This window comes from Chionomys nivalis, chromosome 4 (genome assembly GCF_950005125.1).
Source record: "Chionomys nivalis chromosome 4, mChiNiv1.1, whole genome shotgun sequence".
Classification (NCBI taxonomy): domain Eukaryota; kingdom Metazoa; phylum Chordata; class Mammalia; order Rodentia; family Cricetidae; genus Chionomys; species Chionomys nivalis.
In genome coordinates this window covers 77,582,619-77,598,185 of record NC_080089.1, presented here as the reverse complement: position 1 = coordinate 77,598,185, position 15,567 = coordinate 77,582,619, and the positions used below count along the sequence as shown (strand labels likewise).

The window sequence follows — 15,567 nt, the reverse complement described above, 5'->3', positions numbered from 1 at the left end:
AGAAGAAAACCTTCTGCCAGGACAAATCTTGGCAGGTCTTAGTAGGGTGGACCCTAATGACCTTGCCCTCTGGAGCCATCTGACCGTGACTCAGAGCCCTCTGGCCCTGCTGCCCTGATGCCCTTCCTACCACCCTGGTCTGACCCAGCTTGGTGCAACACCTGAGTTCCAGGGAATGTCGCGGGGCGGGGGGTGGGGGACGACACACCTCTGCTGCAGCATGAGGTAGGTCTAGGCTACCCAAAGGGGTTTGGTTTCTTTGGTTTCTTTTCTTTTTTTGTTTTTTTGTTTTTTTGTCTTTAAACAGGGTCTCACTATGAAGCTCTGTTCTGGAACAGAGCTGGCATCCAACTCCCAGAGATCCGCCTGCCTCTGCCTCCAGAGTGCTGGGATTAAAGTTCTGTATCAGTACTGCCTGGCTCCAGATGACTCTTCAAAAGGACATGGAGCATATGTTTTCTATTCCACATGCTCCACAAAAAAAAAGATAATAACCACCCTGCTTGTCCAGCTCAACAGTCTGAACTTGCTGTCATTAATCCGCTTTTATTAGATGTTTCTCAGGCACTGACTATTTTAACCGGCCTCATATGTAAACCAGTGCAGGAAGAATAGACGTGCACTGAGAATGGGAAGCGGCCTAACTTGAGAGGAAAGGAATGTTAGAAAGATTGTCAGTGTAGGGAGAGTGTAATGGAAGATTGGGGGCATTTGGAATGAGGTCCTCCAAGGGTGGCATCTAGTAAACAGAAAGTGGGATCCCATGGGATGGTGTAGCTTAGAGACAGAAAGGGAAAAAAGGCTTAGTGCGCTCCTTCAGCTGAGTTTCCTTGCTTTGGAAGTAAAATAGATAAATCCAGTCCTATTGAAACATAACAGTCATACTGCCTGCTGGCACCTCTGTCTCTCGGGAACACAAGCAGGAACCGCCTGCTTGGAGGAAGCCAGGAAGAGCTCTGGCTGTTGGTGGAAGGGTTGGTGCGGAGAGTATCAGTTACTGAGACTGCAGATGCTTTCCCTGCTGGTGCCTGGTCAAATCCGAATCTATCCGTGCTGTCCGTGCTGCACTCCCAGCATTAGCAAAATAAGGAATTTTATCTCATCCTGTACATCAGAAGTGGAGACCACACACACACACACACACACACACACAGGGTTTCTTTGTGTAGCCCTGACAGTCCTGGAACTGAGCTCAGAGATTCCCCACCTGCCTCTGCCTCCCAGTGCTGGGAGTAAAAGTCTGTACCACCACACCTCACTCAAAATGTTCAACACATTGTGGCACGATTCTTGTTGTTTGTTGGTTTGTTGTTTGTTTGTTTGTTTGTTTGTTTGTTTAACACAGGGTCTCTACATAGCCATGACTGTCCTGGAACTCCCAGAGATCACTTGTTCCTGCCTCACAAGTGCTGGGACTAAAGACATGTGCCACCACACCTGGCATGAGCCTCTCTCATTTCAGACCTTAATTTAAGTTGTAAGAGCTAGTTAATAATAAGCCTGAGCTAAAAGGCCAAACAGTTTATATTTAATATAAGCCTCTGTGTGTTTCTTTGGGACTGAATGGCTGCCTGTCCAAGTGGGACAGAAACTTCTGTCTACGGTTTGTATTTATGATTATTAAAATTTCATTTGTTTTTTATTTAGATTTTTGTACAATATTACAAAAAATTAAAAATAATAATGTAAGCAAACTTGGAGTGGATTTAAGAGAGAAATTAGGAATAAATTGTGAGGACCAGCCTCCAGCAGCTTGAGGGGAGCCCACAAAGTCAATGGACTATGGCTCAACTTAACTTTTCTGAAAGAGTAAAACTTAATTCGCAGGGGCCAGCAAAGGGGACTAAAAAAAAAAAAAAAAAAAAAATTTAAATCTTAAGTTCTGGTTTAAATCTTTTAAAGTTAAAGGCCACGATTGAATTGGATTTTGTTTGTTATTTAATTTTCTGCTTCTTTTGGTCTGCTAAACGAGCAGACCTTGGCAAGGGGGAGGTTAGAGGAGGCTTATGTAGGCATATTCTCTAAGGAACACTTATTATCTTACCTGGTATTCCAAGTTTCTGGGGCATAATTAGTAGTGAGTTTACATCAGGCCGACGTCTGAAACTCCACCTGTCTGTGTCTGGGGCCTTCTGTGCTGGAATGCACTACATGCAGTCTACTGCAGGCATGCATGGTGCATCCCCCAGCAACTGGTCAGCCGCAGAACACAGCCCCAGATGAAGCATGAGGCATTGGGAGCCCCAGGGAAATGCCATTAGGCCACATGTGGGACTTGACTTTGTCAAATAGCTCTTTATACATTCTCTTTCTGGGACCCTTACAGCTAAAAAATGATAATGGTCCTGCTTATACTAGCAAACATCTTAAAGAACTTTGCAGTTTATGGAATAATAATCATGTTGCTAAATTCCCTTACAACCCACAGGGTTAAGCTCTTGTGGAGGGACATCATCACATACTTAACTGGCAAATTTTAAAAATAGAAGAGGGTGACTGGGAAGTGAGTAGGATTAGGATGTATGATGTGAAATTCCCAAAGAATCAATAAAAATGTGTAAAAAATAAAAATAAAAAAAATAGAAGGGGGAACGCCCACCCAAATCCCCACATACTATACTACATTTAGTTATTTTAAATACTTGAAATTTTTCACTTTAAAGGATAATGCTTTTTCTGCAGCCCAAAAGCATTTTGTCCTAAAGGGGTCACAGCCTAAAATATGTTAAAAGAAAAGATCTCGAAATGAATCAGTGATAGAGTCCAATGTTCCTGTAGCATCAGGTCGAGGTTCTGCTTATATCCTTCCAGAAAATGAATGAAGTCTTGGATGGCCCCCACATCCATGCATCCGAGCAGGACAGCATCCTGGAGACCACCAGACAAACGAATCCGGTAAAGATAGGTGACAGACCCATTAGCGGGTCACTTGGGGAGACGTCAAGACAGAACGCATCAAGCCCAGGCTTTGTGGAAACCGCAAGCATATGATACTGTTGACCCCAAAATGATGATACTGTTGACCCCAAAATGATGATACTGTTGACCCCAAAATGATGCTGCTGTGCTACCGACTGTATTACGTGTTGATTCTCACCTTTGCAGAATCCAAATGCCTTTTTGTGAAGAGACAGTATGATATTGTTTGGTCATGCTAAAGATTGTTTTTAGGCTTCTTTATTGCCAATTCCAGGACTAGTTAGTGATATACAAAAGAGAGGGCTCAAAGATGACCTGCATGATTAGTGAAACTACTACTATTTCAGCAAAACTAATATTTCAGAAACTAATTAAGAGATGGATGGATTGAGAACCATGCTCTTACAAAGCGGCTACGCTAAATTATTTGTTGCTCAGACATAACCTTGATTATCAGCAATGTCCTAGTATGTATTGCTTTAGTAGGTCAAATTTTTTTTTCTCATACTATGGAGGGTCAAAGCAATGATTTGCATAAAGAGATAGGCAAAGATTCTCCCAAGTGACCTTTGAATAGACAATCATGGTTAAGGTGGCTTTCCCTTTTCCTTGGTCCTCTGTTAGCTGTTCTTAAAATTCTCTTATATTACTTAGACTAGCCACAGAGGCAATGCCGTTACCATGGCCTCTATGACAACTGTTGTTTTTTCTTTGAACATTTAGAAGTGGGGCAATGTAGAGGGCACAAGACCTTTGTGCTCATAGCACTAGGGAAACCAGGATTATTAAACACGTAAGTTGTCTCTTCAACAGAAGAGGTAATAATCCATTTCCAGAAGGCTGGAATTGGATGTAGTTAAGATGGCTCCACAGTTAAGAGCACTGCCTGCTCTTTCAAAGGTCCTGAGTTCAATTCCCATCTGTAATGAGATCTCTTGAGGAAGAGACCTGGTCAATCGTCCTCATCAACTTAGAACACGAAACCCATAATATGGACACGTTCAACAGAACCACCATATGCGGGCTGCCCATGCATGCTTCAGCATTGCCAAGGCGTACATTTCAATTTCATTCAATTGCCTGGTGACCTGTGATATCTGGAAGGTCAGGCCACACCTGACTCCCAGGCATTTATGTTTATCCGAGACCCTTTCTCCCTGGACCTTCATCTTGAGCCTTGTTTCTCAGCCAATGGGACCCATGCTTATAGGAGATGTCACATGTACTTTATAAACGGAGCAGAGATGCTCCCCCCCCCCGATATTGTTTTATTTATTTCTGTACATTGGTATGAGGGTATCAGATCCCCTGGAACTGGAGTTACAGACAGTTGGGAGCTGCCATGTGGGTGCTGGGAATTGAATGTGGGTTCTCAGGAAGAACAGTCAGTGCTCTTAACCACTGAGCCTTTTATTTCATCTTAATAACTCTGTAAACACAGGTGGCCAGAGCCAAGAGTCACCCCGGCTCCCTTTCCCTGTTAGCCTTTGTTCCCTGCATACCCACTACCATTCCTGTGTTTATAAAGTGCGGTTTGGGGGTGGTGTTTGCTCGGGTATGCAAGCATGATCTCGCTTTGAACTCAGTGCGGTGGGTATCCAGTGGACCGGCTCTTTCTGCCATGCAAGCTCGATTTTCCTTGGATCAATTTCAAAGAGTATCCAACTTCATAGGTGCGTTTTACTTTATAAAATATTTCTGACTAAATCGATTTATAGTCACAACCATTTTCATAAGCCTGGCACCAATTTATTTTTAATATGACTTTTTTTTGTTTGGTTTGTTTTGTTCTTTGAGACAGAGTTTCTATATGTAACCACCCTTGTTGTTCTGGAACTCTCTCTGTAGACCAGGTTGGCCTTGAACTCACAGATATCCACCTACCTCTACCTTCTTAGTGCTGGGATTAAAGGCCTGTGTCACCACTGCCCAGTTTAGTATAACTTTTAAAATTTTGTAGTCATGTATTCTATTTTCTGAGTATTGATAGTACCTTAGAAGTGTAAGAATTATATATAGTACCTGATCTATAGCTTTTTAGGCATCATCACTAATAATTTGAAATACCTTGCTCACCTTTTAAATTTTTCAAAAATTTTTTATTTGTATTTAAATGTATGAGTGTTTTGCCTGCATGTATGTCTGTTCACTGTTTATACACAGTGATGATGAAGGGCAGAAGAGGGTATTGGCTTCCCCAGAACTGGACTAACCGACCATTATGAGGCATTTTGTGGGTGCTGCAAATTCAAATCAAACCCAGTCCTTCTAGAAGAACGGTCAGTTCTCTTAATCATTGAGCCATCTCTCCAGCCCCTTGCTCACCTTTTGAAAACAATTGATTGATTGATTGATTGATTGGGGATAGGGAATTCGAGGGCAGCTTGTGGAAGTCAGTTCTCCTCATGTTTGTTTCGTGACCAAACAAGCAAGCACCTTACCCACTGAGCCATCCTGCCAGTTCTTCTTCCACCCGTCTTTCACATCTCAGCCTCCAGATCCACATCTTACTCACGTGATGCAATGGCTTATAAGGCACATCAGTCATGGCCTGAGGAGAAGCAGACAACGTACAATAAAAGAATGGAGCTAAAAAAAAATTGAGATGGGAAAGAGTGATAAAATATAGTATATATAAAGTTTATTATAGCATATAGTACATATAAAGTATATTATAGTATTCATAGTACATATAAATTATAGTATTTATAGTATATATAAAGTATATTATAATCCAAATCAAGCATTGCCTAAGGAAAAAGTAATAGCTTACAATAAGAAACAGCTATATAAGAAGTGGGATGGAATAATGGTATTACAAGCAAGAGTGGTGTACAATCGTCTAGAGCAAGAGGGTTGCTGATAACCCCTCCCTTTTACTCTCACACCTAGCGTTCAGTTAAGGACTATTAATTTTCCCCTTTAAATTTGCTCAAACCTGCCCAGTTCTCCAGATTACTGAAGTAGCACATTTTAATTGTCCAAATTTGAGATTAGACTTCTCCATCCGAACACCCATGTAATGTGTCCTGATAAAGTGATGACGGAATGTGTTCCACAAAAGGACACACCTTTTCATTGCAGCAAACAGAAAATTGTTCAAACTTAAATGACAGACTGCATGACTAGAGTCTTGGAAATGCAATTCTCAGATTTGTATCTGCCTGTTCTAGTAAGACAAGAGCTATAGCACCGAAAAAGGATTCAGGAGTACCCAGTGGAAGGTTTTCTGGTGGCTCAACAGGAGAGGGCCTGTCGTAGTCACTCTTCTGTCGTGGTGAAGAGACACCGTGACCACAGCAACTCTTAGAAAAGAAAGACAGCATTCAATGGGGGATTGCTTAGAGCTTTATAGGGAAAGGTATAGTGGCGCTATTAAACCCTTATCTATTTTTCTCATGACACATCTTGTTTTTAATAATTACTTATTTTTATTTTATGTGCATTGGTGTTTTGCCTGCATATATATCTGTGTGAGGTGTCAGATCCCCTGGAACTGTAGTTACAGACAGTTGTGAGCCTCCATGTGGGTGCTGAGAATCGAACACGGGTCCTCTGGAAGAGCAGTCAGTGCTCTTAACTGCTGAGCCGTCTCTCCAGCCCCTTGGGCCGTGCCGCATCTTTATCAGCTGAATGTTTGCTAAAACTATGGGTAAAAGGGATTAGATTGTATTTGGAGAAATCTGTGTAGATATGCTTAATCTGAGACTATTCAAAAAAGCACTGATTAGTAGTTTGGATGTTTCTTTAAGAACTGCCTTGGGCGGTGGGGTGGGCTGGAGCACATTGCTCTTGCAGAGGACCTGAGTTCCGTTCCCATCATCTACGTGACTGCTAACATCTGGTTCATAACTCCAGTTCCAGAGGAGCTGATACCCTCATGTGACCTCTATGGTCACCAGCCACACATACAGTATACAAATATGTACAGCCAAAATACTCATACATGAGATATGAAAATAAATAAACCTTTGGAGAGTGGTGGTGCACGCCTTTAATCCCAGCATTCAGGAGACAGAGGCAGGCAGATCTCTGAGTTTGAGGCCAGAGAGAGGTCCAGGACAGCCAAAACTACACAGAGAAACCCTGTCTCGAAAACCCAAATAAGTAAATTTTTAAAAATTTTTTCCTTTCATTAGTTAGAGATGATATAATTTAAAGTTTTCTCCCACTCTTAATTTCAGCTCCAGTATGCTGCTCTGCTCGGTACAACTTAGCGATTTTGGCTTTCTTTGGTTTTTTCGTTCTTTATTCCCTACGTGTGAACCTGAGTGTTGCATTGGTGGACATGGTAGAGTCAAATACAACCCTGACCGATAATAGAACTTCCAAGGAGTGTGCAGAACATTCCGCCCCCATAAAAGTTCACCACAATCACACGGTAAGTGTTTAAAATTTTTAAAGTGTTTTAAAATTTTTTGTTTAAATTTTTAAGCAAAAAAATTGACTGATAATAAAATGCTTACAAGTAAAAATAATGAAAACAATATGCCTTTATCAGAAAGAAACCAAAATATTTGTTTGTGTGTGTGTATTCTCCCCAGGTTAAGAGCACTTTCTGTTTTCTTGGGAGTTAACTGAGCAATTAACTTACAATTATAGCCTGTGCTAACGCATATATTAATCTGTTTGGAAAATCGTTTTTCAGTTTCCTGAGAAGAATTTGAAGAAATCTCATTGGTACATCAGAAAGTTAGGTTTTGGGTTTTTTTTTTTTTTTTTCTTTTTGGTTTTTCAAGACAAGGTTTCTCAGTAGCTATGGAACCAGTCCTGGAACTCGCTCTGTGTAGACCAGGCTGTCCTTGAACTCACAGAGATCCACGCGCCTCTGCTTCCTGAGTGCTGGGATGAAAGGCGTGTGCCCCCACCACCTGGCGTTTAAATCTAAATAAGTAGTTTCTCCAGGACGTTATTAGATAGCTTTTTTTTTCTTTTTCAATTTTTCTATCTATCTAACTGTCTGGGATGTATGTTTGTTTGTTTGTTTGTTTGTTTGTTTGTTTGTTTGTTTGTTTGAGGCAGGGTCTCAGTACGTAGCCTTGGCTGTCCTGGAACTCACTGTAGCACTCTGTAGACCCAACACGTCCCAGAGATGCCTCTGCCCCTGCCTCCTGAGTGCTGGCATTAAAGACTGTGCCACCACAGCCAAGCCCAAGCCTGTGGCTCTTTTTTGAACCTTCTCAGTCAGGGCTGTTACTGAGCCTCCTCAGCAGCTCTTCTAGTGTAGTGTCCTAGAACGGCAAGCTTCTTGAAGGGCGTGGCCCTTAGTTCTTGCCCACTCACTCTGAAAACCGCGAGTTGTAGTGGCTCACCTGCCTTAGAGAGCCTGTCTTAGGTCTCTGCTGCCGTGATGAACGCAGCACAGGGCAGCTGGGGGAGCACCGAGTTCATCTTACAGCTGACAGTCGGCATGCAGGGACTAGAGCAGAGACTGGAGGAGCACTACTTGTCAGATTCACTCCTAACTGTTCAACCTGTCCACAGTAGCCGAGGCCCTCCCGCATCAATCGTCAATCAAGAAAAGGCCACACCAGCATAGTTTGTATGTTCCGTAGTCCAAAACAATAGTTCAAAATTTCAAAGTTGAGTGGATCGTTTTTTCTCTCTGCTTCTTTTTTACAGGGTAAAAAGTACCCGTGGGACGCAGAAACTCAAGGGTGGATTCTAGGCTCTTTTTTTTACGGCTACATCATCACACAGATTCCCGGGGGGTACATGGCCAGCAGAATCGGAGGCAAACTGCTGCTGGGCTTCGGCATCCTGGGCACTGCTGTCTTCACCCTGTTCACACCCATGGCCGCAGACTTGGGAGTGGTGACCCTTATCGTGCTGAGAGCTCTCGAAGGGCTAGGAGAGGTAAACATTCTTGGTTCTTGTTTTACTTCGTAGTCTTTGTCTTCCCCTCTCTGCTAGGTGAAGTATCCTTTTAAGAGATTTTTTTTTTTAGTTTTTATTTTATATGTATAAGAGTTTGTCTGCATGTACATGTGTTCATGATGCGGGTGCAGATGCCTGCAGAAGCCAGAAGAGGGCGTCCGATCTCCTGGAACTGAAAACAAACCCCAGTCCTCTGCAGCGGCAGCCAGTGCCCTTAACCACTGAGCCATCTCTAGCCGAGAGAACATTTTCTGAGGGAGACAGTAGCTCATGCTTCAGAAGACAGAGAAACAAACCCCTGTCCCAGAGGCTAAGGTGGCCCACACTTGCCATCCATACCTGCATTTTGGCACTTTTTTAAAAGACCGTTTTTTGATTGTGTGTCTGTGTGCGCATGAGTGCAGTGACCTTGGAGACCAGAAGAAGGTATTGCGTGAACTCCTCGCACTGGAGTTAGAAGCAGTTGTGAGCCACCATAGAGATGCTGGAATTGAATCTAGGTCCTCTGGAAGGACGGCTAGTGTTCTTAACTTCTGAGCCATCTCTCCAACCCCTGTTTTAGTGCATTTTACAAAACATGTTGTTAAATTGCCTTATTTTACTAAATTTGTTATTTATGGAACTTCTTCTTCATCATTAGTTCATTTTTTTCTGCTCTTCTAACTTAGAGACAAGTAATTTATTATTTTATCTAACTATACCAATTTACTTCTAGGATTCTTATGAACGTTTATGGAAAACATTACTCTTTGTTTTATGCCCTTCATCATTTTTGTTTTTGCTTTTGTTTTTGTTTTTTTTCCTTACCTGATTTTGTTGCAGTTCTAGGGAATCAAACCTAGGGCCTTACCCATGCTACAATGTTCTCTCCCACTGAGCTGACCCCATGGCCCCATTTAAAGATCTCTTCATTCCTGTCTCTCTTTTCCTCTCCATGTTTCTTTTGTATCTCCATCTTGAATGATGAGTGATCTCCATGCTGGAGAGCTGCTCATGATTAAGAGCCTTAACTCAAGCACAAGGTACTGAGGTCCGCATAGCTCTCAGAGGCTGGGAGGTCAGAGCATCCATCCTACAGTAGCACCCTGGGGGGACGCTGGCGAGAAAACACTAGCCTTGGCACAGCAGTTCCTTTGTTGCAGTAAAGCGTCTGGTAAACCCTAGTTCCTCACCCTCAGTTCCATCATTTTATTTTTTTTTAAAGATTTATTTATTATGTATACAGTGTTCTGTCTGTATGCATGCTGGCCAGAAGAGGGCACCAGATCTCACTAGAGATGACTGTGGTTGCTGGGAATTGAACTCAGGACCTCTGGAAGAGCAGTCAGTGCTCTTAACCTCTGACCCATCTCTCCAGCCCCCCAGTTCCGTCATTTCAACAGATGAGACTTAAGTACCTGCCCATCCTCAGACACATGAAACATACACAGCTTATATGTGGTGAAATTTGCTGGAAGGCTCTAGAGATTTCCAGGCTCTCGTGTTATGTTTGCTTTATATGAGACAGGGTCTCTCTACATAGCTCTTTCTGTCCGGAATGCACTATGGAGACCAGGGTGGCCTTGAACTCAGAGATCTGCGTGCCTCTGCCTCCTGAGCTGGGATTGAAGCGGTGCCTCCACACCGGACCCCAGGTTCTAATTTTAAAGGTGTTTTGGTTTTTGTTTGTTTGTTTGTTTTGTTTTTCCTGAGACAGGTTTTCTCTATTGTGTAACCCTGGCTGTCCTGGGACTCACTCTTATGGACCAGGCTGGCCTCGAACTCACAGAGATCCGCCTGCCTCTGCCTCCCAAGTGCTGGGATTAAAGGCGTGCACCCCCACAGCCAGTTTAAAGTTTGGTTGGTAGTTTTCATGTTCTATTCTGTCCAAATAGCAATCCTCAAGGAAGTCTATTAAATAATTGCTTCCTGGTTACAGTATAAACACTATCAGCTTCTATCAGTTCCCAGGTTTGTTTTCTCCTTCTTCTTACCTAAGTAAAATATACTTATTTGTAATCTGCTGCTTCTGGTCCCGTTACTGTATCTCTTTACTGACTGCTCTCCTAGAGTAGCTCCTTGTCTGTGGATGTTTAACATTGTAGTCTGTGGTTTCTACCGCCATCACAGATGCCCTCCCTCCCCTCCCCCCCACCCCGTAGCTTTTAATAGAATTGAAATTGTGTCTGTACTTAGCTTCTCTCATCTTTGACCATTCTTCCTGTACATGCCACACGCCTCATCCATAAAGCTAGGTCAGCAACTTTGATCTTTTCTGTCTGATTTTGAAGCTGCCTTGTATTTCATCAGAAATATCCACCCCCAGGGTGTTACGTTTCCAGCCATGCATGCCATGTGGTCTTCCTGGGCGCCCCCTCTTGAAAGAAGCAAGCTGCTTACCATTTCCTACGCAGGTAAGATAACTATCCTTATAAGCTTCTGCTGTAACTTGATACATGTGTACCAGCCTTGAGAGACATGCCTGCATGCCAGAATCCCTAGGTATAGATGCCTCTTCCTGAGGAAAATAACCTTCTAAGGGAGACCTTTAATAGCAGTTTTTCTCTTTGACTCAGAAAGAGAATAATGTACCGTGATTGACTAATACCAGTTCCTCTACCTGCTGTCTTTTTTTTTTTTTTTTTTTTTTTTTTTGGTTTTTTGAGACAGGTTTTCTCTGTAGCTTTGGAGCCTGTCCTGGAACTAGCTCTTGTAGACCAGGCTGGCCTCGAACTCACAAAGATCCGCCTGCCTCTGCCTCCCGAGTACTGGGATTAAAGGCGTGCACCACCACCGCCCGGCTTACCTGCTGTCATTTATCTCAAAATACATTGTCTTTTCAAATATTGGAATTTATAAATGAGTTCAGTAGTTGGGAAAAATATTATTGATTTTCTTTAATTGTTATTTTGTTGTTTGGTCACTTGGTTTTGGGTCTTTTGTTTTGTGTGTGTGTGTGTGTTTGTTTGTTTGGAGACAGGGTTTCACTATATATTCTTGACTGGCCTGGAACATGCTGTGTAGACCAAGCTACCCCAGATCTCATAAAGATCTGCCTTCTTCTGCTTCCTGAGTCCTGGGACTAAAGGCATGTACCACCATTGCCATTAAGATTTATTTATTTTCTTTCATTTCAGGGATATGTGTGTGTGTTTGTGCGTGCATGTGCTCATGAGTACAGATACCCACAAAGGCATCAGATCGGGCATATGTGTGTGTGTGTGTGTGTTTGTGTGTGTGTGTGATCATGAGTACAGATGCCCACGAAGGCATCAGATCGGGTATATATGTATGTGTGTTTGTGTGTGTGCATACGCATGAGTACAGATGCCCACGAAGGCACCAGATCCCCTGGAGCTGGAGTTACAGGCAGTTGTGAGCTGCCTGGTATGGTCACTAGGAGTTAAATTCAGGTCCTGTAGGAGAAACAATATGTGGTCTTAATTTTGTGTGTATGTTGTGTGTGTCCGAGTGTGTGTACCATCCGTTACCGAGGCATCCCCTGACAGGACAGCAATGCCTGTGGGCTGGTAGCAGGTGAGGAGATGAGCCACTCTGGAGCAAACAGCGGCTAGTTCACTGCACGTGAGCAGCCGCTGATATGTCGGAAGCCTGTCGACTGGGACTGGTTAGCACGTTACCTCGGATTAGACAGTGAGCGCTCACACCACCAGGGTCCTTGTGTGGCAGAAGCACATTAAAGGAGACATGGAGAATGCAGACTGGTACTCAGTGGCTGTACGGTCTGTTGTTCAGGCTTCATCTCTGCTCCGTTATCCAAGCAAAGCTCCCAGTCCTGCCGTCTGTTGTCCTGTTCTCAGTCCTCTGCTCATTCTGTTACCTCCTTCTTGTTCCTGTGTTGCCCTTGGTTTTGGGTTTTCAAAACAAGGTTTCTCTGTGTAGCCCTGGCTGTCCTCAGACTCATTCTGTAGACCAGGCTGGCCTCAAACGCAGAGATCTGCCTGCCTCTGCCGCCCGAGTGCTGGGATTAAAGGGGTGTACCACTGCGCCCAGCTATCACTACTTCCTTATTGTCTTTTATCCTTGCTCTGGGACTGAATTTTAGTCATGCTTTCAAACTCTGATTGCTGCTCCATAAATCTTTTCCCTCACTTTGGGAGGTCAGAAATAGCTCTGCGTTGTCCTCTGGCTCTCATACTTCCTGATATGGAATAGTCATCGGTTTATATCCGTCTCTTACTGATGACTAAAATATGGGATCAGGAATAATGTCTAAGCCAGATTATGGTAACATGTATCTATAATTTTAGTACTTCAGAAGTGGAGACAGGAAGATTAGGAGTTCATGATCATCCTTAGCTACATATGGAGATCAGAGCTACCCTAGGCTACCTGAGACCCTGCTTTAAAAGTAAATAAATATTATCTAGCAAAGCAAGGTAATCCTAGCGCCCGAGGCAAGAACATTTCTGTTAATTTGAGGCAAACCTAAGCTACATAGAGAGTTCAAGACCAGCCTGGGCTACAGGGTACAATCCTGTCCCATTTTAAAAGAGAAAAAGATACAGACTATCATTTAGCTCCTATTGTATTTAACTAAAATGTCTTTTATTATCTGGAAAAAATGTTTTATAAAACAATTGTTTATAGTATATACAATTCTGAAAAGCCTCGTTCTTATAACAAGCATGCACATACCCACCGTGCACAGCTCTCACACCGATTGGTGCCTCCTCTTCGTCAGTACCCACAGAGTTGTAATGTATGTAGCTGTACTACTACATATGATTTACATCTTCTAGGGGCGTGCTGGATTTGTCGTCACATGTAACTGCTTCTAGTTCAGTAGTTCTTTGTCCCACATCCTGTTCCCCGCCCCTGAACAGTAGACCTTTGGCTCGTTCACCTTCCTCCAAGGCTTATAAAGTCTTCTGTGTTTGCTTTGCTTAGGAGCACAGCTCGGGACAGTAATCTCACTTCCTCTCTCTGGAATAATTTGCTACTATATGAATTGGACTTACGTCTTCTACCTTTTTGGTAAGTATACGTTTTTAACTAAGTCATCATGTAAATTTAAAACGTAATGGTAGTTGATTACATTTAAATGTGATTCTGTCTCCTAACTTCCTGGACTTAAAAGATTTCATAACCTCACCTGGGAGTTTGTAAAACTTAGTAGGTTTCTGAACACACAGTGACCACACTCAGAGTTAAACATGTAGGAGTCGGAGGTCCTTCTGGCCACGCTAGCCCGTGTTGGGTCACGTGACTCCACTGCAGCCTAGGTTCTGAGGGAACACATGCTTTGGACATGCATGCTGCGGCCACACATACTGACGAAGGCTGCCTGAAACACCTCAGCTCACATTCGAGAGCACTGTGTGTTATGAACTGTAATGTTCTCACTGTGCATACAAAGTTTTCTGCTGTTCTAGAAGCATGGTGGTTTATTAGGGAAAACAAAATGTTGACAGGGGGTTTCTGTCCCACCAGGTCCTGCAGTCATTTTGTCCCAAAGAAATACACAGAGCTCTACATTAATTATAAACTGATTGGCCTAGTAGCTCAGGCTTCTTAGTAACTCTTATATTAGCCCATAATTCTTGTCTGTGTTAACCACATGGATTAGTACCTTTTTCAGCGAGGCAGTCGCATCTTGTGTCTTCTGCGTCGGGATGACAACTGCAGACTGACTGTCTCTCTTCCCAGAATCCTCCTGTTCTCATTGCCCACCTCTATCTACTTCCTGCCTGGCTACTGACCAGTCAGCATTTATTTAAAATGCAAGTGACAGGGTACAAACCATTGTCCCACAGCAACAAAAGGCAGTATTCTTCTGTAATTCTTCAGCATGTATGAAATCACAGGATCTTTGAATTGGATTGAACTGTATGATTTTTTGTTGTTGTTGTTGTTTTTGTTTTTTCAAGACAGGGTTTCTCTGTAGCTTTGGAGCCTGTTCTGGAACTAACTCTTGTAGACCAGGCTGGCCTCGAACTCACAGAGATCCGCCTGCCTCTGCCTCCCGAGTTCTGGGATTAAAACTGTGTGCCACCACCAACCGGCCTGAAGTGTGTGATTTTAAGAATTACTGAGTTGAGATTCATAAGAAAGAATCATTCAATGAGCTTTGGCTTGGGCTTAAAAGAGAATTTCTTTTTCTTTTTTTTTTTTTTTTTTTTTTTTGAGGGGGAAGGTTTGAGACAGTGTTTCTTTGTGTAACAGTCCTGGTTGTCCTGGAACTAGCTCTGTAGACCAGGCTGGCCTCGAACTCAGAGATCCACCTGCCTCTGCCTCCGGAGTGCTGGGACTAAAGGCATGTGCCACCACACTCGTCCCCAATAATTTTTTTGTTTTGTTTTGTTTTGTTTTTTTGAGACAGGGTTTCACTGTAGTTTTAGAGCCTGACCTGGAACTAGCTCTTGTAGACCAGGCTAGCCTCGAACTCACAGGGATCTGCCTGCTTCTGCCTCCCGAGTGCTGGAATTAAAGGCCTGCACCACCCCATTCATCCCCAATAATTTTTGAAATGGCCCTAAATATGCTCCTGCATTTTGTGCTACCCATGCACACAAAGTGATGTTCTTGGAATTATTCTTCAGAAGATCAAAGGTAACTCTGAAAAGCCTTGAGAATACTCTGCACACTGCACGTGTGAAATATTCATCCAGTATTTAGCGCTTTGTGTAATAATAAGCACATGTGTCTCAGTATGCAAATTATCTTGCATCTTTCATAAGGAGTAAATTTATATAAATAGTAAAGAACTTAAAATAAATTTTTTTTTTTTTGGATTTTTCGAGACAGAGTTTATCCATAGCTTTTTGGTTC

At 42.9% G+C, this 15,567-nt stretch overlaps 1 protein-coding gene across 1 annotated transcript in view; it reads left to right on the top strand.

The window, feature by feature from the left end:
* Window positions 1-15,567, top strand: part of Slc17a5 (solute carrier family 17 member 5) — a 41,100-nt gene that overhangs the window by 3,846 nt on the left and 21,687 nt on the right. Inside the window, exons 2-5 of the mRNA XM_057767819.1 lie at window positions 7,104-7,300; window positions 8,542-8,775; window positions 11,102-11,189; window positions 13,687-13,773. Of these exons, the coding sequence (XP_057623802.1) occupies window positions 7,104-7,300; window positions 8,542-8,775; window positions 11,102-11,189; window positions 13,687-13,773 (606 nt within the window). The remainder of the gene's footprint in view (window positions 1-7,103; window positions 7,301-8,541; window positions 8,776-11,101; window positions 11,190-13,686; window positions 13,774-15,567) is intronic.